A 26,168-nucleotide genomic window follows, 5' to 3' on the forward strand; every position below is an offset into this window, starting at 1 on the left:
TTAATAATAAATCTCAACAACTCAATCCTAGTCCAAAGCTTTCGAACTGAAGCATATACTGGCATATACAAAACGCAAAATAGTCAACAGACACCAACGCAACACAACGAACAAGGGAGGTAAAAAATCCTAAACATCGAGCTAAAAAGACAGAGCGCTCGATCAAAATAATGCAAGAAGAATTGCCTTTACAACACAGAGTGTCTCTCTGAAACCAACTTTCAGCTTTTTCATAGTAAAGCTGAAACAGTCAGTCTCTGGCGAAGCCGGACCAAGATAATCCGTGATAAGACGATACATCTTGCAACAGTATTGATTAAAATGCCGGGCCCGGCGTCAATAAAATGCAAGTAGTTTACATTTACACGGAACATTCATATCTTGTCCTTCCAGGGCGAACATTTTGAGAGCCTAAAGCATATCTTGCAAATAGAATTGAGCCAAAACAAACTGAACTAGCACAACATGTGGTAGAGTACAGATTTAGAGGTGTCATTCAACTCTACAAACGGAAGCCACGCAGCGCGGACTAATGACCTCTAGACACTTCCTTGGCCAAATTCTTACGGCTCTATTCTATACATAATGCCTCCAAATAAAAACAGTACCCTCAGAAAGAAGTCAGAACTTAACACAGAACGGTAAAGGTACAAATGTCACAAACGTAGGAGTCGTGTAGGCCCGTCACCTCACCACAATTGACGGATGTGATTAGTGACTTAGGGACGGACCATTAGAAAAGTGATGGGGGGGGGGGGGGGTGGGGGAAAAACCAAAAAAAAATTCATGCAAGCCAAAATCGCAAGAAAAAAAAATCGTGCAAAGGGGAAGGCAAAGAAAAAAAATTCGTGCAGAAGGAAAGGTCCTATTAATACCTGAAAATACCTGCCATCATTTAACACTTGATGAGATCTATTTTTCGACGAAATATATGGTGGAGAACGCTGAAAATAGCATTTAAGAGCCTAGAAATTTCAAAATTTTCTGGGGGAGCATGCCCCCACACCCCCCTAGATGGATTGTGATCATAACATTCCTTTAGCTCGTCTCTCTCTAGCCTGCGTAGATTGCTTACTAGTTAACTCATTTCTCAAACAGATTGCAAACATGAACGGTACGATATACAGTGGTCTTGTCTTAGTTTATGTTGTCAATTACGGTCAAATAGGATTTCTGCAGTAATTATTTATGAATTTCTATTACGTATTGTTTTAGTTTTTGCATATGTTTATGTCTATGTTTTCCCACGGACTTTACACAGAAATATATGAACAACACAAATCTCTTATACGACGTGATCGAGAAATTCATCCTGCTTTGGTGTGTTAAGAAGCGAAAGAAGATGTGTAAGAAACTACATATAGAATTACAGTGTCCATTAGGGACAATTTATATTAATATGGTGGCGTATGATTGGGATCGCACTTTAATAGCTGATATCAATTCAAAAACCTCTAATCCATTACAGACAATCAAACAGACTTTTTCCTTATTAACTATTTTTTGTAGAACGGGGTGGATCCCCGGGGTGGATCATGTAATTTCCAACCCTCGCCCCCCCCTCGGTACTTATTGACAGTTCCTAAAGGATGAAGTCAATGAACAACAGCATTTTTAAAATATTTAAAAAATAATCAACAAAGCAACATTTGTCAAAAAACATGGTATAAAGTAACAAAACATGGCATTTGTCTGAAGAAAATAACATTTGTCTAAAAAAAAAATTCGAGCAGAGGATTTCACCCGAAAAAAAAATTCCTGCACAAGAAATGGACAGAAAAAAAAATTCTTGCAAGCCGAAAATTCCCCACCCCCCCTATCACTTTTCTAATGGTCCGTCCCTTATGTTCTGTCAGTCCTGTGTTGTAAGTCTGCAGTGTGTTTGTCATATACATATCTGTCAGATAGTCAAATAGACATATCTGTTAGATAGTCAAATAGACATATCTGTTATCCGAACACTCAAGGAATTTTATCGGGATTATAATAGAGATTAATATTAATCCGGATTATAATATTAATAATAATCTAATCCTTCCAATTTTTTGCCGTGCCTTAATCTATTACTGGATTATAATAATATATTACTGGATTATAATAATATATTACTGGATTATAATAATCTATTACTGGATTATAATAATCCTATTATAATCTATTATTATAATCCGCGGATTAATATTAATCCGAGTTGTACTGAAGACACAAAATGATATATCAGTAGCGCGCGTAAAAACGTTCATTACCGCAAAAGTGTCACCTAGACAGCCGATGTTTGAAAATCTAGCGTGGGCGGGTTGAAACACGTCCACAGAAAGAGTCTTGCGGTAAACTCCGCATTACGCGCCACGTTTGCACGATTTTCAATATGGCAGATTTTACCGTTGAAAAAGTTTTGTTCATATTAAAAATGGCGTTACTTGTGTTCCTTTATTTCAGGCTAAGTCCAGTTTGTCAAGTGAAGTCTCCTTCAATGACATCTCTTCCAAGTTGTCTTTACTTACACTTCATTTTCCAAAGGTAAGAAGACTCTTTTGAGAGGCGCGATGGCCTTATAGATCAGGGTAACTGTGTTTGATTCTCAGATAAAACACTTTTGAATACCTTACTCACGCCTAAATGGCTGAACTCGTCACTTGTGCAACGGCAGAATTGTAAAAGAATTTTCATGTACAGCACTCTCTTGTTGCTTTGGAAGTTTTCTTTCCCCATGGTTATTCGTTGAGTGGGGCGGGTGCCTAATGATTAGTGCGTTGGACATCTAGCGATCGGAGTTTGAGCGCTAGTCGGGGCTGGTGCATTGTGTTATTGTACAAGATTCTTCACTCTCACATTTATTGCACCTCGACAACCAGGAGTGTAAATGGCAACTTCGTTCCCAGAAGAGAGAGACCCCGGAAACGAGGTTGTGTAAATGGCTGCCGCTGAACTGTTAAGGCAACCTGACAAAATACTGTGAAGGAGGGGGTTGGCGGGTGGCTTTTCATGGACTAGCATCCCATCCAGGGGTGGGAGGAGGGGGGGGGGGTTTACTCCATGTCACTTCATCTTATGGAAACTGGGATAAGGTCCGGTAGTTGTGGTCCACTAGGCGAGTGAAAACGTTAGCCGAGGAACTTCTCTGATTGTTACGTTGATTGGTGATAATGATTGATATTGAGATAGATTGATTGATGGATGGATGGATGGATGGATGATTGATTGATTGATTGATTGATTGATTGATTGATTGATTGATTGATTGATTCATTCATTCATTCATTCATTCATTCATTCATTCATTCATTCATTCATTCATTCATTCATTCATTGGTGGTGATGGTGATCAATTTTCAGTTACGAATCTTATGGTGTCACAGTCCTTATGCAACTGCTGAGTTATTTGACGATTTGAAGGTGAGTGCTAGTTGACGTTTACACTGCGAAGCCATTTTGTATGTTGTCCTTGAAGGCCACAATGAAACAACATCACAAGTAAAGCTAATAGAACTCTTGGATTTCTGAAAAGGAATCTAAAGATTAACTCTACTGCACTCAAGTCCACTGCCTATAATACACTGGTCCGACCTACCCTAGAGTATGCCTGCACCGTTTGGGATCCATACACACAGGGAAACATATATACACTGTAAGCTCGAGATGGTGCAGCGTCGGGCAGCGAGATTTGTCCTTGGCAGATACAGCAACACATCTAGCGTAGGGGACATGCTATATGAGCTCGGCTGGACTTCCCTTCAAACTAGGAGACAGACACTTAGACTCTGCATGATGTATAAAATTCATGAAGGCTTGATTGCCATGGACGCTCAAGAGTTCATGACGCCACTTCAAAGGAGATCCCGGCACGTAAATTCAAATGCCTACGAAATTCCTCGCTCAAAGACGGACTACCACATGTACTCGTTTTTCTCGAGAACGATACGAGAATGGAACAGCCTGGCCAATGAAACAGTTAATGCACCAAACTTGGCGGCCTTTAAGAAAAGCCTGCCGTCCGACCAAGCGCTAAGCAAACGATGCTAACTTTATTTTTTTTTTTTTGTATCTATTTTTATCCATAGCAGTATAGTATTTTTTTGTTGTTAAGTAGTTATTTATTTTAACACTCACGAGAATATTCAGTATTGAAGGAGGTGAGTTACGTGGAAGAAGAAACTCGGCATAATAAATCTAGTTCCATATTTTACGTCTCAGAATCCTTAGTGTCTAACCATTCAAATAAAAGCTATTGAGCAGTACTTTCATGTGGTACTGTTTGTTATGCTCTTCAAGGTGGTTCAAACTTTTAAGTGTGTCAATAAAACCCTAGTGTGTGACCATTCAAATTAAAGCTACTGAGCAGTACTTTCATGTGGTACTGTTTATTACGCTGTACAAGCAAAGGTGGTTCTATTATTTTAAAGGTGTGAATGGAACCTCAGTACCCGTGAGATGTTAGCTACTAAACAGGCACGAGTATAAGGTTACTTTACAGCATACAGAGTCTTCCGTCATACTGTTGACGATGTAACTGTTACCATTAAAGTCCACACAACTGATAGCTAGCACTCCCAGCATTAAGGATAATGTCATCCTTTGTCCTTTAACTACTAGGCGAATCACCCTGAACCAGATGCTAACACAGCCATGGCTGTAGGATCTGACCCCACAGCAGCTGCGTCTGATATCACATACAACATAGGACCACAGGTTGGAAAATACTATACATTTGTGTATTTTTATCTATCCGTGGGCTGACATAATGTCATCAGACTAGACCAACCATCATATCTCTTTGAGAAGAACGCGGTGGTAGAGGGTGGTGGTGGCGTTGGCGGAGGATGAGGAGGAATGGGGGTGGGGGGGGGGGGGGGGGGTAATGTACATGGGTAAGGACGTAAACGTAAACATTTGAGCAAAGCTACACGGCCTGAAAAAGAAATAGATTATCTCCAGAAAAAGATTATCCCCAGCCTAAATACAAACTCTGTTTTTTTTTACTTGCATGATTCCCTAAATCTGAGACGGGTTATAAATTCTAAATCAGCGTTAGCCTCAAAGAGGCAAGAGCATGCTATTTTCGCTTGTTTTTTAGTTTGCTATTTGTCTTTCTCGTATTGTTTTACCTCTTGATGAGAAATGTTTTTACTTCTATTTAAATCTATCTTGCACACTGATATATTTTTCCTCCACAGGACTTTATTTTGAAGCTTCCCGGAATAAATTTCAAGAATTACAGGTACAATTTGTAAATTTTCTCCCCTTTTTTAGGGCTTCAAGGAAAGAAAACAGTGTAAGTTGCAGGCCTATCTAAATCAAAATTGATATACTCATTCCTGTAAATCATTTCTAAAAATATTGTCCCAATTACTGGATTACTGCAATCTTTGTAATGAGTGTCGTAAACCCAAGATCAGTTCATTTGGAAATCGTTCTTAATAGACTGTTAGGGACGTAGGGTTGTTTGTTAATACAAACTGAAGCTTTTCTTTGGATTTTTTCTTTCAGATCTATAATGAAAAACGTCGAAAGTATTCAAGAACTTTTTGCGTTGTCACAAGAAAGACTCGCTACTATTTTAGGCAATGCTGCCAGCGCAAAGCAACTCTGGGAGTTTATTCACACCGACAACAAGCCTCGTGCGAAAGCGCAAACTTCGTCAAAAGGCAAAAGATAGCACCACGTACTTAACGAATCCGGTGTTAATCTCGTCAGTTAGTAATGAAACTACAAAGAATATCGATCAAAACAAAGCCATTCGCTAAACGGTGAAGTGTCTTCGGTATCATTATCGTCAATGTCATCGTCATCGCCTTCGTCATCATCATCATCGTCATTGTGGCAAAAAAAAAAAAAAAACATTCGACATAAAAGGGGCTAGGTCACGGTATTTTAGGTTATTGTATTCATTTTCGTTAATTAAGAGCTCTAAACTTCAAACTGGCAGAGCAAAAGTCTTTAATTGGCAAACTCACGGCAACATAACAAACAAGAATGATTTTCGTGCATTGTAAATGACACTGATACAAATTGAGATAAACTAGAAAAAGGTTGGGCCGACGTTTCATAAGTTTACCTGAACGCAATCCGTTTTAATGTTCTCGAATTTTGCCCATCTATGCCCCTTTTTGGCCTCTCTGTGTTTCTTTTTAGTTATTTTACAGTTAATTCTATGAACAGTTGGCCAGTGCCGAAATTGCCTTTGATTGCGTGACATAGCCCTTTTAAGTAACGACGATTAAGCTTGAGATATGGAAAACTCGCTTAACGTCGAAGAGCTTACGTGGTTCGCTTACAGATTTCTCACTGGCCGAAACATACTTCAAACTATCAAAAACAGTCAGCTGTTCGTATTGTCTGTTCCTATACAATTAACCTGTGTCTAAAACGAGAAGTAAAAGGCAGTAGAGTCACAAATTACTCTTGCTTTGACAGCAATGGCATTTTTGCCTTTTCTTTTGTTGATTGAAACAGATCGTTAAATCCGAAATTACAACACTACATTCATGGGTTAAATGTTGTTGAAGTGGAAGTAGGTGGACACTCTGCGCTCCACTCCTTGCCACAACCCCCACCCCCACCCGCTGCGTCCCAGAAGTTTTGTTATACGTCAGATAAGGGGGGGAAAATCAAGGCAATCCATTCCCTCATGAACCGTGTGTGAATCTCACAGTCAATCCAATGAAATGACAAAGCAAGTTGCCATCACAGACTGTTGATTTCATCGGCAGTTAATTGTCTTTCAAAGTTCACTCGAACGAGAAGTCTAACACTTACATTGTAATAAGTAATATTACACGCAGCACGTCGCATACATGTTTTCCTTAATAGCTAAAAAAGTAAAAGAACGTTAAAAATAAAAGGTGTGTGTAAGGCACACAAAGGTGAGTCCTTCCAGTACAAAATTTTTAGTCCGTCATTGCCGAAGCAAAACGCTATCTTGTACAAACTTGAATCGCCCGAGATTGTAAGTAAAAAGTTCAGCGCTGACAACTTTATTATAAAAGGTTAATTTCAAACAAATGCGCCAAGGGTTTTTTTAACCATGTAGTGATTTATGTAAATTTATTAAAGCTTTCAAAATAAGGCGATCACGTGATTTTATTGCAACATCATGTACTTTCGATTCCACGACTAATAAACATGTTTTGGTGCGTTCACTAAACCCATGTCGATAAAGTACCGAAATAAAAAGGTGGGAGCCCGGATTGAAAAACTACGTGGAGGTCCGGGGTGGACAAGTACGGGGGTGGGAAGGAGGGGGGGGGGGGGGGATTGAAAAAGTACTTAAAGTATAAATCAAAAAATAGAAATTTCATTCAGTACTGCACTAGTTATATTGGTAATTCATGGGCATACAGTGTAGACATTCTACAACGAATTCTTAAATTTTATTGTTTTTCCAACTTTATATTTCTCTCTATTATTTCTTTCTATTATAAAGCTCTTACAATGTGTAGAAATAACATTTTACTCTTTGTTACATTTCTACATACAAATTTAATCTAAGAGAAAAGTGTGATTAAGGATTCCTCTATTTGTATTTAAAAATTCATAGACATAAAATGCAGTCATATGCATTTATACAATATTTTAAAACACATTTATAGCTCTTAAGGAAAAAGTGAATTTCTTTCCAAATTGATATTTTAATTTCATAATAAAATTTCTCATGTTAAATGTTTAAATATCTAGTGCTCTGAGGTAGATAAACATTTATAGCTCTAAGTAAATTAGGTTTAACCTGCTTTTAAATTTATATGAATTACTTGTAAGATTGCAGGAAGTTTTTGCAACAAGCGTTCCCACCAAAAAATGAATTCACTAATGTAAACTAGTTTATTATCTAGTTACACGTCCACTCTTCAAGTGAAGTGTACTATTAAAAATGAGAGTCGATCAAAACTTGAAATTTAATTGGTCATTAGTAATCAATAGTCACCAATCCAGTCGGTTTTGGCTTCAGTCGCATTTTGAATAATGAACTCTTCTTTTGGAGAGGGGACGTTTGAAAAGAAGAGTTACTTCTATTTATTATTAAAAAGGAGCATGGATAGTATCCTTGGCATGAGCGCTTGGACTATGACTTTTGTTAACGTTTAGTTTTCTCGATGCCAAAAGCTATGCTTCATGAGTTGTTACTGCAGAAGCAACTTATAGGACCCCGGCTGCCTCGGCATCTCGTCTCCTTGGCTTCAGCTCATATGGCGTCCACTGATTTGTTGGCCAGTTATCAAAAGAAACCGTATTCACTTCCTCTTTTTTTCCTAGTCTCCCAATAGTTTGTTGTACTTCTTGTTCTACATTTTTTGTGTCCAATAGATCCATGCGCCTATAAATGAGACAGATGTATTACATGATACAAAACAGTACATTTTATTTCCCCAACACAATCTCCCGGAGGCTCGGTGCAGCTTAAAGGGACGGATTTTAACAGATTTTTGAACAGCCAAATTTCTATTTGTGTCGTAGGAAACTTAAAAAAAATGTTCCATTTTTATTAAAAATTGCCGTTTCAGAGCACTGAAACTGTTTAAAAGCGCGTTTGGCTGCGGATGAAAATGGATTGCAATTTGAAAACGTTAGCCAACGTTTTCAAGTTGTTTCCGCGCGCCCTCAAAACAATTGATTGTTATAGCCGAAGTTTGATTTCAATCCCCAAATAAAGGTTATATCTTCAGTTAAATGTTCAAAGATAATGTTTTTCATGGGTAAAGTTGCCTACCACTTATATCAGAACAGTTTGGACTAAAAATTTGCAAAATCCCCGTTACATAGTCGCTGAGCGTTCTAGTCGGAAAATGGGGTATGGATTTACCATTTTGGTATGATTTTTACAGGGACCACATGAAGGTATTTACACGACTGTATTTATCTCTCTCTTCATTGAGCTTTTCATATTGGAACTATAAAGAGGGAAAAATAAGTTACCCCGCAAAAATATGTAAAAGGTATGAAAAATGACGTTTCGATCCAAAAATGGATTTGAGGAACTTGAACTGAGCGCGTCACACCCTTACCAAAAATCCCAAGGGGTACTACCCTGGAGTATATATTTATGTTGTGTCGTAAATTAGCGAACGGTTTGCATGAAAAAAGACAATAAGCTACACATGCTGACTACTTACACAACTTTGACTTTAGCGGCTTTTAGGATGTCCTGCGATTTTTCACTGATACCGGCAGGCGATATGAAATAAAGACATTCAACTCTTGCCTGTATTTAAATAAAAAAAGGGAGAAAATTAGTCATTCATGGCAAGCTTATTTAATAGCATCACGATGAAGACAAGGATGAACAATTGCTTAATTGTGTTTGGTGCGAGCGCATTTGAAGATCTAAAGCAGGTCTGTTGTTTACAGAGTCAATTTTGATGTGCACAAAAACCGTCGCAATTTTAAAGATGATTCAACAAATTCCCGATCTTTGAGGAACAAGTTGTGGTCATTTTGTTGAACTAACAGGTTACCATAGGAACAGCACAACCTCTTTGAAACAAGTTAATTTTAGCTTTCAGTGTCAATGGCTAATGGTTGGGCAGACGTTTGATACTATCATTGTTGCAACAACTGATAAACAGTGTTTGTAATGACCTATCATGTCATTAAAGTGCTGGAAATTTTTAAAAAACGTTGCCAGCCACCTTAAACTGTAAAACCTCTTGATAAAGTCACAGTTTGATAGTACATTAATGAAATAATTCATTTATTCATTTCAGTTCAACTTTATTAACCAAGGTTAACGGCAAGCAGTAAAAACTGATAAAGTAGCGGCCCTCGAATTACAAATTACAACAAATTAATATTTACAATTTAAAATTTCACACTAAGAACTTTCTAGAGATAGGAATTAAAAATTAATAAAACTGTAAAATACAATAAATGTCGTTAAGACTAGATACGTAAAAATCAATTAGGCCTGTTTTACAGTTTAAACCAGAAAACCGTGAACACTTCACTCTATGTTGCATATGAACATTTCTGCAGAAAACCATCGAATGATAGCTCAAACTGCAGGGAATATAAACAAATGGACGGAGAAAAAGGAACCGTCATTTCTCGTGAATTATTTGTCAACTCTTCTTCTACTTCCTTTTTCAAAGCCAATAAAAATGTTCACGGTTTTCGTGTTCTCACTGTAAAACAATGCAAACTTTCGCTTTTCTTTAGGAAATTAGGAAAAGTGTTCCAAAGTATAGCTGCTCTCATGTTAAATGATAGCCCTCATTCGGATTCTCGTTTAAAACGGGGACATTGTCATTTTAGATAAATGTTCCAATTCAGTTTAAACGATCAAATATATGGGAAGACACCGGGAAACTCGGTACGATACTGAACAATATTTTGAATTTCTCACCTGGGCAAGATTTTTCACCTCGTTTTCGCTCGGAAAATGCGTCGAAAAAGCATAAAAAGAGTTGCCTTCACAAAAGCGAAGTGCAAGAACATTGCTTAATGCGGAAACCATCATGCCTTCACCGGGGCTTCCTTCAACGCCTCTTGGATACCCTTTATATGACAGCGAGCACATCTGTAAATGAAATACATATTACATGTAATTAAACATGTCATTTTTAGGCGGTGACGCCTATATGTTGTCGCCCGTGCACGGGCAATGTTACGATTACTCCAACCGAGTAGCACTGGGAACTATGCACTTTGATTGTTTACTCAGTTTTGGTACGCCATCTTTGATTGTCATGAGTATGAATCAACTTAGAGCGTACAGTATGCAAAACGCGCTTGATTTCTACAGTGGAACGGAGGTATGAGGCCAGGAGAGAATGATGTACTGGATAATTGTGAGCTCGCTTACAGATCGAAAATATTCGATCTGTAAGCGATATTCATCAAGATCGGCATACGCGATAAGAATTTAACGAGTGAAGACCGGTTAGTGTCATAACTTTTGAGACCGTTCCAGTATAAAAAGGCCGGCCAACCGATGGCAGTACAGTATCTTGATTAGTTTGCAAAGGTGAGCTATCTGATCTTTGTTTGTTTTGGCGTGCATTGTTTTCGATAATAATATGTTATTTCCTCTTTCCTTCGCGACTCGCCATTTTCCTTTTTCTGTTTTAGAAAATATTTATCTCAAGCCATTAAAAATAAAGCAGTGACGGTATCCGTATTCCTATTTGTATGAGAAGCCAGAATTCTAAAAGAATTTGATATTTCTACCCAATTGCTGATTTAGCTGATCTAAAATGGTTTGTTTGATAAGTTGCATAAATAAATGCAAGTGATTCTTTTTAGCGGTGTTGACTTGGTTACATTTCAATACGAAAATGTCACACAATCTTCAGTATCGACTTTGTGTGGAAATCAATCCTGGGCCTTTCTGTTGCCCGAATGATGAAGTTCATAATAATTAAATGTGCTTATTTTATTATACTGTACGTATGTAATGTATTGCAAATTCGTTTTGTAGTTAAAGCAAATCAAAAATTAAAATAAATAAAAATGCAATTTCTGGGATCAACATTGTAAAGCGTCATCGCCTGTGCATGCATGTATGCGTGCCGGTTATTCACTATGCTTTACAATACAGGAATGCACTCTTAAACAAGAGATCTCACTCAGCGTCAGTGACCCATCAGTAGAGCTGTCCACAAGTCTTCGGCAACTTTTTGGCAACTTTTCATATTTCGAGCCCCTTTTTTTTCCTTCGAGCAACTTTTTACATTCTGAGCAGTTTCTAAACCAAAGTTTTTCGAAAATTGTCCGAGTGTTGTTCGAAGGCCATACGAAAGTTAAACGAAGTTTGCCGAACATTTCCGAGGAAGATCAGGATGTCATCGATATCTTCGCGATTTTTCTCAGTGAAAAAAATTCCTTGTAATTCAAAAACATTTGGCCTCAAAATGTTTTTTAGGTACTTCTTTTGCAGTGAAACTGCATTAAGCCTTACTTTCAAAGGGAAATTAGTATAAGTTTGGAGAAATTTTCTTAATATAAAGCAGCGTTTTGTTTTTCAGGAGCAACTATCGAGTAACCTTTTTGGCATAATTTGTTTGGCTTCAAGTGTTTAGAAGCATGTTCAGTTTGCAGGACGCTCACTCTACAGGGAACAACAACGTGCCATGACTGCACAAAAATACAATTTACATTTCGCGCCCGAAAAATGTGAACTGTAGACATTCTTGTTTTTATTCTACTTTGCGTTAGTAATTTGGCGAGACGAAGCTGATCCAAAATACCCAAGCGAGCCTGATACGCGTTTAGAGTGTACCAAAATGGTACGATTACGCATTTACCGTATCCAAAATTATACCAAGAATTTGGCGACATCAGGTCTGTGACTTGATATCAAGTCAGTGACTTGATATTAGGTCAGTGACTCGATATCAGGTCAGTGGCTTTTGCGATTGGGTATGGTGAAACGTGGAATAGTCACTGTTCACAAAGACCACATTTAGACGACTGATAACAAGTGTGGCTATTGGTTGAAAGTATCAAACCGTTTTATTTCACCGCCACTGTTGTCTAAACTGTGTTTCGCTGTTATTAATCGGCCCTAAACTCTAGCCTTAAAACAAAAACGTTTCACATGGAGTATGAATTATTGCTACCACAAAAATTTAGTTCACTAAGCAACATTTGAAAGAGAATGCTTCAGCTCTACAAAGTGGACACACACCTTCAATGTTTTAGAATCTAAAAGGAGTGCTCCTTCGCTGACAGTTCCTGGCGAAGACCTCGTGCTGGCAATGAGTGCAAGGAAAAGGAAATAATCTTCCCATTTCCTAAACAGGACCTAGTGAAAATGACAATTAGAAGTTTTAAAATTCGTCTTAAGGAAATAGCAGCGATTATAGCAAGCAAAATAATTTTATTAATTACCTCGTCAGATCGGCTTAACCCTGATTGGAGCAATTCTCTGTCCCACTGACTGGTAAAATCTGCATTATCCTTCAAGTCGTTCTTTTTTTCTTTCAGCCGTTCATATAGTTCCAAATTCGTCTTATTGACATGGGTGTCTCTTCTTGCTCCTTCAAGTATCTTAATGAACCTATCTTGAAAAGTGGTTAGTTTTCCATCCTCCTCTCTCCGGAAGGGCCTGAAAATACGAAAAATAAAAGATTCATCCATTTACATGAAGCAGGAATATAAAAGGGTAGGGATTTCACGTGTTGAAGTATACAGAAATATAGTGAAAACTGTTATTTTGGTGGTTAAAAGGTTCTTTCAAAATATTTCAAACATACCCACCAAATGGTTAATTTATTTACGCATTTCAAGGGGTTATTCAAGTGAAAAATTAAGGGCGTACTACGCGTATGTTGCGAGTATTTAGTAAATACTCGCAACATACGCGTATAGCCGTCGCATTTTCCCGTTGGAAATTTTATTGTTTTTTAGCTCGAAAACAATAAAAAATTCCAACTGGCAAATGCGACGGCTATACGCTTATGTTGCGAGTAAATGCGCCTTAAGAAAAGGGATCCAGTATATCTTCTGTAGGTATGTGACAGGAGTACAGTTTTTCTTTTGAAGGTATAAGTTACCTTTTCTGTCGAAAATGGTATATGAAATATATGAATTACCTCTTCCCCCAGGGAGCCCCTCTAAGTCATGGTGGCATAGCCTTACAAAGTCATACACTAACTGGGCACTGTGCACTAACTTGCTAGAATTGAGCTCTTTAAAGGCGTTTCTGATGTCGTTATGTTATTCAACTTACACAAACTCCACCTTGGCTGCTTTAAAAATGCCCTCAGACTTCCGGTATTTGTCTCTGAAGGACAGGTAGTAAACTTTTCTGACTCCAGCCTAGTAAGAGATCATATTGGAAGAATATGTAATGCTGAAACATGTCTGCAAAACTTAAAAGTGTCGTGTTTTGTTTAAAATTTGTTTTATCGCTGCTTTTCCTAAGATATTTCAAAAAGCATTTCATCTAATGAAAGATAAATTTCTTGAGCAAAGTCATTGATGAAAAGGCTGATCGTTTATTATTAGTTTCTCTGTGACTACGTTAAAAAGTCTATTTAAGCCCTCCCTCCAACAAGGTGTTATTTTGTACCATGTGGTCATAAGCTATTACCAGCAGTCTCGGAAGGCTCAAAAATAGTCCAATTTCGATAAATTAAAATTCAGCCTAAAACAAAGGACCTTAGTACGGGGCTCCGGGAAATAAACTACAGAGTTTGTGGGGTTAATTCTCCAGAGCTTTGTAGTGATGTCTATTGTTTTAGAATGAATTTTAAAATATCGATTATTTTAAACTTCTCTAAATTCCAATCTGGAATTTTAAAAACAAGGGTCTCGCCGTCTCGCAAAGTCTCGGATTGACCATTCCTAATTCCTAAAGAGCACCTTATAAATTATAGCTAGCCAGGATACTATAACATGAAAAAATTGCAAGACCATGCATAACATAGTTCACCGGTTTCTTTTTCAGTTCAGCTTACCTGTATCAATAGTTTTGCACACTCTCCGCATGGAAAAAGGGTAACAAAAGCAATGGATCCTTCTAGATCTGCCCCACCTTTCAGCAGGACTGCATTCGCCTCGGCGTGCACTACGAGGCCATCTTTAACTTCATCGGACCAATTCTCGTCGCTGTTCGAAATACCAGGCGGAAAACCGTTATAACCAATAGACTGAATCTGTCAAGAATATCAAAAGAAAACTGATTTATATTTTTGGAAAGTTTACACCATGCGTGTAAACACAGTCATCTACAATGTTTATGATTTAAGATATTTTAAAACACATACCTTTAATGTTTTTAAGTCAACAATAACGCAGCCGACCTGTGTTTTTGGGTCCTTCGACCGCATGGACACCCCGAACGCTATATACATAAAAAATTCTTCCCACGAAGGCTGATAAAAAGACAAAGAAATAACTATCAGGCTTAACTGACATTCTATACTGATCTTACTTATAAATAAAAAGTTATATATCTGGTGAAAAAAGTCTCGGTTAGTCCCAAGTTCAGAATTCTTCCACTACCAAGACGTACAAAGAGAGATGGCATTATTCTACCAAAAGGATATATCAAGGGGATATGTTTAATTCTTTGTGCAGTGGCAGACGCGCCTGCCGCATCGTATTGTGCCTAGTTTGAAGATCTTCTGGCTTTCAGTGGATGCTGTTTCCAAAAAAGGACTTAATCAGAAATCGTTTGGTGTTCTTCACGGAAATGCTTTGCAACAGGGAGAATGGGTACTTTATTTTTCTCTTATATATAAGTTCTATATTATGGAATATAGTCTTTCCAAGACATACAAATGAGTTGAATGATTATGGCCATGAATGAAAACGGCTTTCGGCTGTCTAAAAAAGACAATTGCACTGTACTTTAAGATGCCGGCTTCAGCTTCAAATTAAGAATTCTAGGATTGGGAAAAAGGTCCGAATTTTTTTACATGGCCAAGTCAAACCGCAAATCAAGAAGTGTTTCAAACAAACTGGTACATTTTTCTCACTGATAAAGAACAGTTTTTTTAATGTTTGATAATAATGTATCAATAATATATATATATATATCCAGCGATCGCTTCCGATTGATGCTGTACGAGGGATTTCCCTATTGGTTCTTCCAACTGGTCCACGCGCCGATTAATTGCTATCCGCTTGTCACTCGACAGAATACTCGAAAATTCCGGTGCCTCGTAAGATGATAAGTATAACTCAGAGACTCAAAGGACAGTGCAGAATGCAATGGAGTCGACAATTGAAAGTATTGTTTTATGTTCGTGTTTATTTGCCTAATTGTTTTGCAATTAGATGCTGAAACACCACTTGTATTCCTTCCCGGGTTTTTTGTTACGCTAATCTTTGCAAACGTAACACGACACTTCTGTTTTTTGTAACACGATACTTTTTTGTTTTCCTTGAAAACGCCGTAACGTGACCTTTTGTTCGTTTGTCTCCTCTTTTTTTTGTTTCACGGCGACATTGATGGCATTTGTCTTTCTTTCAATAATAAAGCCAATTATTTCACTTTAATTTAATCAAGCTGCGGATAAAACCGCACGAAAGACGTTCCTTAAAAAGTAAAGAGCAAATCTAGACAAAAAACATCTCTTTCGAAAGGTTTTTTAAAACGCAGTAAAACTCGGATATTTGTTTACTGGTTATCAGGAGTTTCATGCCGAAAATCCCGGTGCAAGTTTTTGCATTCCTAATTACGAAAGCGCTGTAAAAGTCTAAAAATCTAATATAATTAATTTGCGGTTTTCACTTGGCGCCACGAAGTCTGCAGGTATCCTACAACAAACACGCAATACAAGCGATGTTCATGAGAGTTCCAGCAAAAAACGTAGACTAAACTGCGCATGCGTTTGGCGTAAAGTACGTTGCCCTAGAACGTCGAGTAGTACCACAAGGAGAGCAAAGGGTTTTCCAAAACAAATATATACCTTTGAGATCGTCATATCACAGGCAGACAAGTCTCTGTGTTTGAGGCCGCGTGACTTAACAGACTTAAGCGTCACGGTATGCGCTATTTGATCCCATACATTCACTGTAATTTGTAACGATTGACCTCCGCTTGAGTCAACTGATCGTGAGAAATGCTCCATAAAATACTGAATTTCGCATCTTTTCATCCCAAACGTTGATCTACTGTAAGCCAGATAAATAAATTTCACTTACCTTTCATCTTTTGTATGATCTTTTGTGTTTTCATGGGGTTTTGAGGCCGTTAATTCCTCGATAGTCGTCACCGCCCCCAGCTAAAGTAAGAAAAAATGACAAGGCTGGCAACTTCGATGGCCCGCGGAGATCGACAGCCTCCCAGTTTTCGGCCAATTTCTCCAATTCCACGCGTCGCTCGCCATCCAGCCTCGGGCAAGTTAAAGGTAGGTAATTTTCAAAGATCTGTGCCAAAAATCACCGCAATCGATCGGTTCTAACATGCTTAAAAGCCGCCGCGAATTTCCAATTTTGCTGCGAAATCGCCATCGTCAGAGGATATGAGCAACAGAGGTCGCTCATAACGCCGATATCAAATTCAAATTAATCGAAAACAACGGTCAGATTACGCCCGCCAGCGACAAAATTACCCCTTGCCCCATCCCACAGCGCACGGCATGTCTGTGATAACAGCAAACTGCATAACCTTTTTTGCTAGCTCTACATCTTGTTTTCCTAAGAAAGAGGCACAATTTTAATTAATGGGCTATTGAAAAAGTGAATGCTTAAAGCATAACTATAGAAAACGCAAATTATTGATATGGGTTTTTCGTCTGACATGCCGTGCGCTGTGGGATGGGGCAAGGGGTAATTTTGTCGCTGGCGGGCGTAATCTGACCGTTGTTTTCGATTAATTTGAATTTGATATCGGCGTTATGAGCGACCTCTGTTGCTCACATCCTCTGACGATGGCGATTTCGCAGCAAAATTGGAAATTCGCGGCGGCTTTTAAGCATGTTAGAACCGATCGATTGCGGTGATTTTTGGCACAGATCTTTGAAAATTACCTACCTTTAACTTGCCCGAGGCTGGATGGCGAGCGACGCGTGGAATTGGAGAAATTGGCCGAAAACTGGGAGGCTGTCGATCTCCGCGGGCCATCGAAGTTGCCAGCCTTGTCATTTTTTCTTACTTTAGCTGGGGGCGGTGACGACTATCGAGGAATTAACGGCCTCAAAACCCCATGAAAACACAAAAGATCATACAAAAGATGAAAGGTAAGTGAACTTTATTTATCTGGCTTACAGTAGATCAACGTTTGGGATGAAAAGATGCGAAATTCAGTATTTTATGGAGCATTTCTCACGATCAGTTGACTCAAGCGGAGGTCAATCGTTACAAATTACAGTGAATGTATGGGATCAAATAGCGCATACCGTGACGCTTAAGTCACGCGGCCTCAAACACAGAGACTTGTCTGCCTGTGGTCATATGAAAGTAACGTAGATGTGCTCCAGGTTTTACCTAGGGGTACGGTCAGGTGCTCCCCACCCCCACCCCCTCCGCAAGAAATAATTAATTAATTGACTATTAAAGTTTACACCATAGCGCTTTAGGGGTTTAGCGGACGACAGCCCCAACAAACCATCACAATAGTGCATTCTGCACTAAAAACCGAGAAAAACATGTGCAATCGTCTTTCTAAAAAAAATACGATATAAATGCTATCGATGACTGTCATACTGCTTTAAAAATAACTTAGCTATTCAAGATACAGCAAGACCGATCTCCATCTCCATTTATTTCTTAGCAAAGATACTGACAGGTTTTGTTTTAATTTTCTGTCTAGACTAATTGCGCGTGAATTTTCTTTTTGTAACATTTTTCTTCTAGGCTTTTCCTACAACGTTTTTAAAAGCTTCTTTCTTAATATATACGGAAAAACTAAATTATCTTTTCTACTTGGAAGTAAAAGTTGAAGAAATACTTCTTATGATTAATTACCTTTAATAAAGCTAAAACAACTGCAGAATGGATAGGCTATTTTTCAGTTAGTCAAAATTAAAGAAATTCGCTAACCAAAAATCTCATAGCGACGTTCTCCCCCTAAACCAGGTGTTTTTTCTTTTTATATTTATTATTTTAACAAGGGCTGTCTGAGAATACAGCTGTTTTTTGATCGCTTTTTGCCGCTTATATTTCATAATAACGAAAACCTTTTCAAATAGGCAGATGTTATTTCTACGGGAATCAAAGAAAAGCTTATTGGTCCTTGCTGAAAAAAAAGTGATCGTGCGATCTGTTGTTTTAAGTCAGTACAATAAGCTTTGAGTTGAGCTCTTTATGTTTTGGGCCAATACGGTAGAAAATGAGCTAAGCAGGCCTATCATTTCACATTTCTTAAAAGAAGACAGTCGGGGCCGTAATCTGAAGCGCAAATGTTATGGTCTAGTAAATATCAAACCGATTGATGACTTCCGCTTATGACTCCGTCGCTTTCAAGAATCTAGTGAAAACTAGATTGTCGGAGGCGCAAGCAGAAAGAAAGCAGTCAAAGGGTGTGTGGACCAGCATTGTGATTAGTTTGTTCTTCCGCTTCAGCTTGCGGCTCCGACAATTTAGTTTACACCGAATCATAAGCGACGGAGTCATAAGTGGAATCGGAGAAAACGGAAACGTTCTGATTCTTCAATCTCCGATTCCGTCGGACTCCGATCGATTTTCGATTTTCACTAGGTCGTAAACGCGCTTGCGACTCTGATTACAACTCCGACTCCAACTTCATCGCTAGTGAAAACCAGTCTTTAAAAATGCTAAAAATGTAGCAAGGAATGTTCTTTATAAAATGAAAGAAATCGTTTGACAATTGGCTAGAAAACGTTGCCTAGAAAACAAAGCTGACTAATCGAAACAATGTTTACAGCTACACATCAGGTATGCAAATTTAGGGTCTGAAGGAGAAAAAGGTAGACAATGAAATGCCTGGCTTTGAACTTAACTCCTTACATTATTTTATTGAAATAATAAAAAATACTATTATATTTTGTCAGTTTCGCTGAAAGATAGACACTAGCAGTTTTCTTTCGGCTGACAAATCGACAAGAAGCGCAAAAATTCTAAACTTCGGAACGAAAGGGCAGCTCATCTGCATTAAGCCGGCGACATACTTGGCGATTTTATTCGCCGATCGCCACGATCGGCGAAAATCACCAAGTGTGCCCGGTGCAGCGATTGCGATTTTCGCCGATCGCCGCGATCGACATATAAAATCGCCGATATCTAGCATGTCAGTTATCAGCGATCTTATTCGCCGATCGCTGGCGATCAAAATAAAATTGCCTAGTGTGTCGCTGGCTTAAGTTTCTTGGCAGAAATGAAAGGTTATTGTACTATATCTTTCGGCTTAGACTTAAACTGTGCGTGAATTATTACTTTTCTTTTTGTAATATTTTTCACAGGCTTTTCCTTGAACATCTCGCTTTCTATAACGACAGGTAATGACGACTTTACTGATGAAATTAAGGCTTAAAATTAGCAGAGGGCCGGCTTTCGCAGCGTCCTTTTCTAAACGTGGATCTTTATTTATTTCGCTATCAATTTTAACATTGTAAGCTCTGTGATACGCGGAAAAAGCACTCTTATTCTTTAAACTTACTGCCGCCTTGAAAAATGATGCCGATCGACTTGAAAACTACAGGACAGACCAAGAATTTTTTATGTTAAAATTTAAGAAGCTCGCTATATAAACGTACTTCTTAGTTACGGTACGCCTTTCAACGGACGGGTATTTGCCTTATACGCGAAGGAAAATTTTCAGCCTACTGCAGGTTGTTTGTGACAGTCGAAGAAATTCAACAGACTAAAAGTTAACACTGAAATATATAAAAACAAAACGGCTGGAAAGGGGAGCTTACCTTTTCAATAGCCATGGCTGTAGAACCGATAGATGTAATTCAGGAATCGTGTTTAAGAGCGACTGAACAAAACAGTTCTTGAATACGAGGTTTATAATCATTATTTATTTATAACCCTTTAAAATCGAAGTCTGTTTGTGATTTATCAGATGAAACAGGTACCCCATTGAAAATCCCAAATAACACGTAATTCGGGTATTCTCTTTCATGAAGAGAATACCCGAATTTCTTTTCAGCTGATATATAGACATTTCAAAGTCTTTTTCGTGTTAATAGCGGAGCCCCCAGCGGCAAAGGAATATTTTTTCTACATTTAGTCGTTGGCGACAATCGAGGGAATTTAGTAGATTTAAAACTAACAAAGAAAATAACAAAAGCAAAACGGTTGGAAAAGGGAACGTGCGTTTTCAGTCGCCATGACTATGGTAGACATAGATCCATTCGCGAGCAGTCCGTGTTTCTTCAAAACCCGTCTTGAGGAAATGACAAAATCGCGCATAAACAAGTGGTTTAATCAATGTTTATTCACGAAATATGGTACAGTCATGTTGCTCATTGTTCAAGAACGAGTCGTTTAGCGCAAAGTTTTGAAGAAATCGTTACACGGTTGATTAAAGCATCAAACTTTGCAGATTGAGAATGATTTTTTGAAGATTATTAAATAATTTTATCCGTGAATCTACCTGAATGTTTAATTGCAATCTGCAAAATTTCCTAAATATTTTGACCACGTGCAATCGACTTTCGATTTTCACAACTGAGGTCTTAAGCGCTCTAACGAATCTAATTACAACTCCGACTCCGACTCCATCCCTAGTGAAAACCAGTCTTTAAAAATACTAAAACTGTAGCCAGGAATATTCATTTTTAAATAAAAGAAATCTTTTTTCCACCGGCTAGAAAACGTTGCCTAGAAAAAAAAAAGCTGGCTAATCGGAACAATGGCTACAGATATAAGTCACGTGTGAAAATTTAGGATCTGAAGGTGAAAAAAGGTCGACAATGAAATGCCTGGCTTTGAACTTAACTCCTTATATAATTTTATTGGAATAATAAAAAAACACTGTTATATTTTGTCAGGTTCGCTGAAAGATCGGCAGTCGCTGTTTTTTTTCGGCTGACAAATCGATAAACGGCGCACGAACTCCAAATTTCGGAACGAAAAGGCAGCTGATCTTCATAAGTTTCTTAGCAGAAACAAAAGGATTTGTTTATCTTTCAGTTTACTACTGCGTGAACTACTTTTCTTTTCGTAATACTTTTCAAAGGCTGTTCTTACAACGTGTCGCTTCTTAACGATATATTACGGTATCTACTGACAAAATAAAGGCTCAGTAGAGGGCGCTTTCGCAGCGTCCGTACAGTAGAATCCCGATTTCTCGAACGTCCAAGGGAAACGATAATTGCTTCAAGAAATCGGGGATAGAATTACAGAGAAGTACTATCCAAGAGAAACGAAAATTGGTTCAAGAAATGGGGACTATTAAAAATTACAAAACTGTAATATCCAAGCAAAACGAAAATTGGTTCGAGAAAGTGGCAGTTTCGACATACCGAGGGCTGGATTCGAGAAATCGGGATTCTATTCAGTATTGTGATGGGTATTTGCCTTAGATTCAAAGGAAAATCTCATTTACATTTAGTCGTTGGCGACAGTCGAGGAAATTCAGTAGATTTAAAACTAACAACGAATATAACAAAAGCAAAACAATCGGAAAAGAAAACTTACCTTTTCAGTCGCCATGAATATGGTATTGATAGACCGCGAGTAGTCCGTGTTTCTTCAAAAGCGTGTTGACGAAATGACACAATAGCGCACAAGGACGCGGTTTAACTGATGATACCTTTAAAATAGTTTTTCGTGATTTATTCAATTTAAAAACAGGTACATCTTTAAAAAGCCCAAATTATATAAGCAATGATAAGACATAATTAAGGTATTGTTTATTAAAAGGCACGAAAGTTGACACAAAAAAATAACATTTTACAGTTCTGGTTTCCAAAATTTGAATTGCTATACATCATCCAGTTAATATAGCTGATATAAAGACATTACAGAGTCTTTTTTAGTGTTACGTTTATACCGTATTTATTCGATTAAGCTCCCTGGGCGCTTATTAAATCTTTGGACCTTGAGGGTGGTCAATTATTCGAGGCTGGTCGCTTATTAAATTTTCAGCAAGAAGTTAGTTTATTTTGGCTCAAAACAGTGAATAATAACAAACCGTGAAGTTGAACCAAAGCAGAATTCTAACTGTTCATTGAAAGGTTTTGTAAAAAAAAAAAAACTAAGAAAATTCGGTCTTCGGGGAAGCCTCTTATACTCCTCCTGCGTACTTAATTGTTTTTTTTTCGAGGGGGTTTAAGGGGCCGAGGTGGGGGGTTAATCAAATAAATACGGTAGTTAATATTTTACAAGCGTTGATGCTGTTAATTTTCGGTGTAGGAAGTTCTTTTCCTAATATTCTTCGCCAGGCTTTCGACATTATTATAAACAATAAATGACACATTTACATAGCGACAAAATCTTTACAATATTAGTTTAAAAAGCTAAAACGCAACCCAAAATTAAAAATACCATAAATGACAATTAATGCAAAATTAAAATAAAATCACGAAACGTCTTTCGATTTCTTTAAAAATTGAATAAGGTTTTACACTTGTCAAACAAGGTGTGCATAGAAATAGAAAATGAACTTGTTTTGCTTTGCTCCAATTATTCGTCGATGACGATCATCGCTTAAAAATGACTATTCATGAAACAGCAAGACTTTCAGCTGACAAAATCCGAGCTCCAACTCCATTTATTTCTTGGTAAAGATGTTGATCTCGTTTTGTTTAATGAATGGTCTTTTTGCTCGTGAATTTTTAATTTCTGAAATTTTTCTCCAGGCTTTTCCTAAAACGTTTTCGCTTTTTACAGTTGGATAATGACGGCTATCTAGTGATTTAAAAGTGTATTTTGTTTCCTTCCAAGTTTGTCGCAAGTCTGACACGGAATGCTAATTAAGGAAATGAAGGTAAAAATTCATTCCGCTTAAGATTTGCCGAAACATCGCCTTGAAAATTTAGACAGACTTGAAAATTGTGGAATAGATAGACCTGAAACTGTTTAATGTTTAAGTCAAAGAAGCGCGCGATATAACTGTACTTCTTAGTGACGATGTACTTTAAAATGATGGGTATTTGCCTTAGAAGCAAGGGAAAATATTATCTACATTTAGTGTACAGGTGGTTTGTTTGCAACGGTCGAGGAAATTCAGTAGATTTAAAGCTAACTAGTGGTAACCACAGGTTAAAAAGTGCGGGCCTTGACGCACTTAGAAAAGGTACTGGTACGAGAGTGCGTAATTTTAGATGGCATTGTCGATAAATAAATGATAAAATGGACAAAAAGACAGTTATTCCGAGTAACACATCAAGCAAGGAATGCATGTTTTTATCGTTTAAGGAAGTGTAATCGAGCACGCGGTGTGAATTGAGATGTGATTTTTCTCAGTCGGTAAACTCGCTATGTTGTGCTCGCCTTTTATTAACGTGGCGCGATTAATAATAAATCACTGGACAAAAGACAATTATTACGAGTAACCGGTACCGCCGCGCCGAGTAACGCATCACGCTTAATTGCCTCGAACCGGCCGCGAACCAGTAATAAATAATAATAATAATAATGTAATGTTTGACAGAAGCCTAGATCTTATGTGACAATCGTTCTTGGAGAACAGATTTTCTCTTTCGGTGTTACGACAAACTGTCGTGGTTGACACATTTTTCGTATTCCGATCGTATGACTTCACTTAGGACTTAGGACTCCGTTTGTCGATTTTCACAGGGTGTTAAGCGCTCTAACGAATCTGATTACGTCTTCGATCCCGACTCCATCTCTAGTGAAAACCAGTCTTTAAAAATACTAAAATTGTAGGCAGAAATATTCATTTTAGAATAAAAGAAATCTTTTGCCACCGGCTAGAAAACGTTACCTTGAAAACACAGCTGACTAATCGAAACAATGTTTACAGCTATTTTCACGTGTGAAAATTTAGGATCTGAACGTGAAAAAGGTAGACAATGAAATTTTAATGTCTTGCTTTTAACTAAACTCCTTATATTATTTTATTGGAATAATATCAAATACTGTTATATTTTGTTAGTTTAGCTGAAAGATCGTCAATTGCTGTTTTTTTCGGCTGACAAATCGATAAATGGCGCACGAACTCCAAATTTCGGAACGAAAAGGCAGCTGATCTTCATAAGTTTCTTGGCAGAAACAAAAGGCTTTGTTTATCTTTCAGTTTACTACTGCGTGAACTACTTTTCTTTTCGTAATATTTTTCAAAGGCTGTTCTTACAACGTGTCGCTTCTTAACGATATATTACGGTATCTACTGACAAAATAAAGACTCAGTAGAGAGCGCTTTCGCAGCGTCCGTACAGTAGAATCCCGATTTCTCGAACGTCCAGGGGAAACGATAATTGCTTCAAGAAATCGGGGATAGAATTACAGAGAAGTACTATCCAAGAGAAACGAAAATTGGTTCAAGAAATGGGGGCTATTAAAAATTACAAAAATGTAATATCCAAGCGAAACGAAAATTGGTTCGAGAAATTGGCAGTTTCGACATACCGAGGGCTGGATTCGAGAAATCGGGATTCTATTCAGTATTGTGATGGGTATTTGCCTTAGCTTCAAAGGAAAATCTCATTTACATTTAGTCGTTGGCGACAGTCGAGGAAATTCAGTAGATTTAAAACTAACAACGAATATAACAAAAGCAAAACAATCGGAAAAGAAAACTTACCTTTTCAGTCGCCATGAATATGGTATTGATAGACCGCGAGTAGTCCGTGTTTCTTCAAAAGCGTGTTGACGAAATGACACAATAGCGCACAAGGACGCGGTTTAACTGATGATACCTTTAAAATAGTTTTTCGTGATTTATTCAATTTAAAAACAGGTACATCTTTAAAAAGCCCAAATTATATAAGCAATGATAAGACATAATTAAGGTATTGTTTATTAAAAGGCACGAAAGTTGACACAAAAAATAACATTTTACAGTTCTGGTTTCCAAAATTTGAATTGCTATACATCATCCAGTTAATATAGCTGATATAAAGACATTACAGAGTATTTTTTAGTGTTACGTTTATACCGTATTTATTCGATTAAGCGCCCTAAGCGCTTATTAAATTTGTGGACCTTGAGGGTGGTCGTCTACTCGAGGCTGGGCGCTTATAAAATTTTCAGTAAGTAGTTAGTTTATTTTGGCTCAAAACAATGAATAATAACAATTAATGTTAAATATTCATGATACCTTTTGGACCTTGAGGGTGGTTAATTATTCGAGGCTGGGCGCTTATATAAAATTTTCAGCAAGTATTTAGTTTATTTTGGCTCAAAACAATGAATAATAACAATTAATGTTAAATATTCATGATACCTTTTGGACCTTGAGGGTGGTCAATTATTCGAGGCTGGGCGCTTATATAAAATTTTCAGCAAGTAGTTAGTTTATTTTGGCTCAAAACAATGAATAATAACAATTAATGTTAAATATTCATGATACCTTTTGGACCTTGAGGGTGGTCAATTATTCGAGGCTGGGCGCTTATATAAAATTTTCAGCAAGTAGTTAGTTTATTTTGGCTCAAAACAATGAATAATAACAAACCGTGAAGTTGAACCAAAGCAGAATTCTAACTGTTCATTGAAAGTTTTTGTAAAAAAAAAAAAAAAAACTAAGAAAACTCGGTCTTCGGGGAAGCCTCTTATACTCCTCCTGTGTACTTCATTGTTTTTTTTTTTTCAGGAAGTTTGAGGGGCCGAGGTGGGCGTTTAATCAAATAAATACGGTAGTTAATATTTTACAATCGTTGATGCTGTTAATTTTCGGTATAGGAAGTTCT

The 26,168-nt window shown here is 37.6% G+C and overlaps 2 protein-coding genes across 3 annotated transcripts in view; one reads left to right on the forward strand and one right to left on the reverse strand.

Moving 5' to 3' along the window:
- LOC144638614 (DNA repair endonuclease XPF-like) overlaps positions 1-6,597 on the forward strand; it is a 34,494-nt gene extending 27,897 nt beyond the window's left edge. The window contains exons 30-34 of the mRNA XM_078497814.1: positions 2,440-2,520; positions 3,337-3,396; positions 4,594-4,689; positions 5,175-5,218; positions 5,488-6,597. Coding sequence (XP_078353940.1) covers positions 2,440-2,520; positions 3,337-3,396; positions 4,594-4,689; positions 5,175-5,218; positions 5,488-5,656 — 450 coding nt within the window. The 3' untranslated portion in view covers positions 5,657-6,597. The remainder of the gene's footprint in view (positions 1-2,439; positions 2,521-3,336; positions 3,397-4,593; positions 4,690-5,174; positions 5,219-5,487) is intronic.
- A 748-nt stretch (positions 6,598-7,345) lies between these two features.
- LOC144638640 (uncharacterized) lies at positions 7,346-25,164 on the reverse strand. 2 transcript variants are annotated; one of them, XM_078497857.1, is made up of 10 exons: positions 25,061-25,164; positions 21,991-22,105; positions 14,703-14,810; positions 14,394-14,591; positions 13,664-13,752; positions 12,823-13,039; positions 12,620-12,736; positions 10,337-10,510; positions 9,108-9,196; positions 7,346-8,311 (listed from the first exon to the last, which is right to left on the reverse strand). In XM_078497857.1, exons 2-10 carry the CDS (start codon positions 22,003-22,005, stop codon positions 8,134-8,136), a joined length of 1,185 nt encoding a protein of 394 aa, XP_078353983.1. In that variant the 5' UTR covers positions 22,006-22,105; positions 25,061-25,164; the 3' UTR covers positions 7,346-8,133. The 2 variants fall into 2 exon arrangements, with proteins under 2 accessions (XP_078353983.1, XP_078353981.1); XM_078497855.1 differs by lacking the exons at positions 21,991-22,105; positions 25,061-25,164 and adding an exon at positions 20,262-20,324.
- Positions 25,165-26,168: the final 1,004 nt, after the last annotated feature.

The sequence above is a fragment of the Oculina patagonica genome, chromosome 14 (genome assembly GCF_052425735.1).
Source record: "Oculina patagonica isolate OP01 chromosome 14, crgOcupat, whole genome shotgun sequence".
Taxonomy (NCBI): Eukaryota; Metazoa; Cnidaria; class Anthozoa; order Scleractinia; family Oculinidae; genus Oculina; species Oculina patagonica.

What these genes read in the sequence shown, in the direction of transcription:
- LOC144638640 (XM_078497857.1), bottom strand. An exon ending in TTGACTTAAAAACATTAAAG is followed by an intron (nt 14,592 to 14,702) that starts GTATGTGTTTTA and finishes TATTCTTGACAG; the next exon opens with ATTCAGTCTATTGGTTATAA. An exon ending in TAGATTCTAAAACATTGAAG is followed by an intron (nt 10,511 to 12,619) that starts GTGTGTGTCCAC and finishes TTTCATTTACAG; the next exon opens with ATGTGCTCGCTGTCATATAA.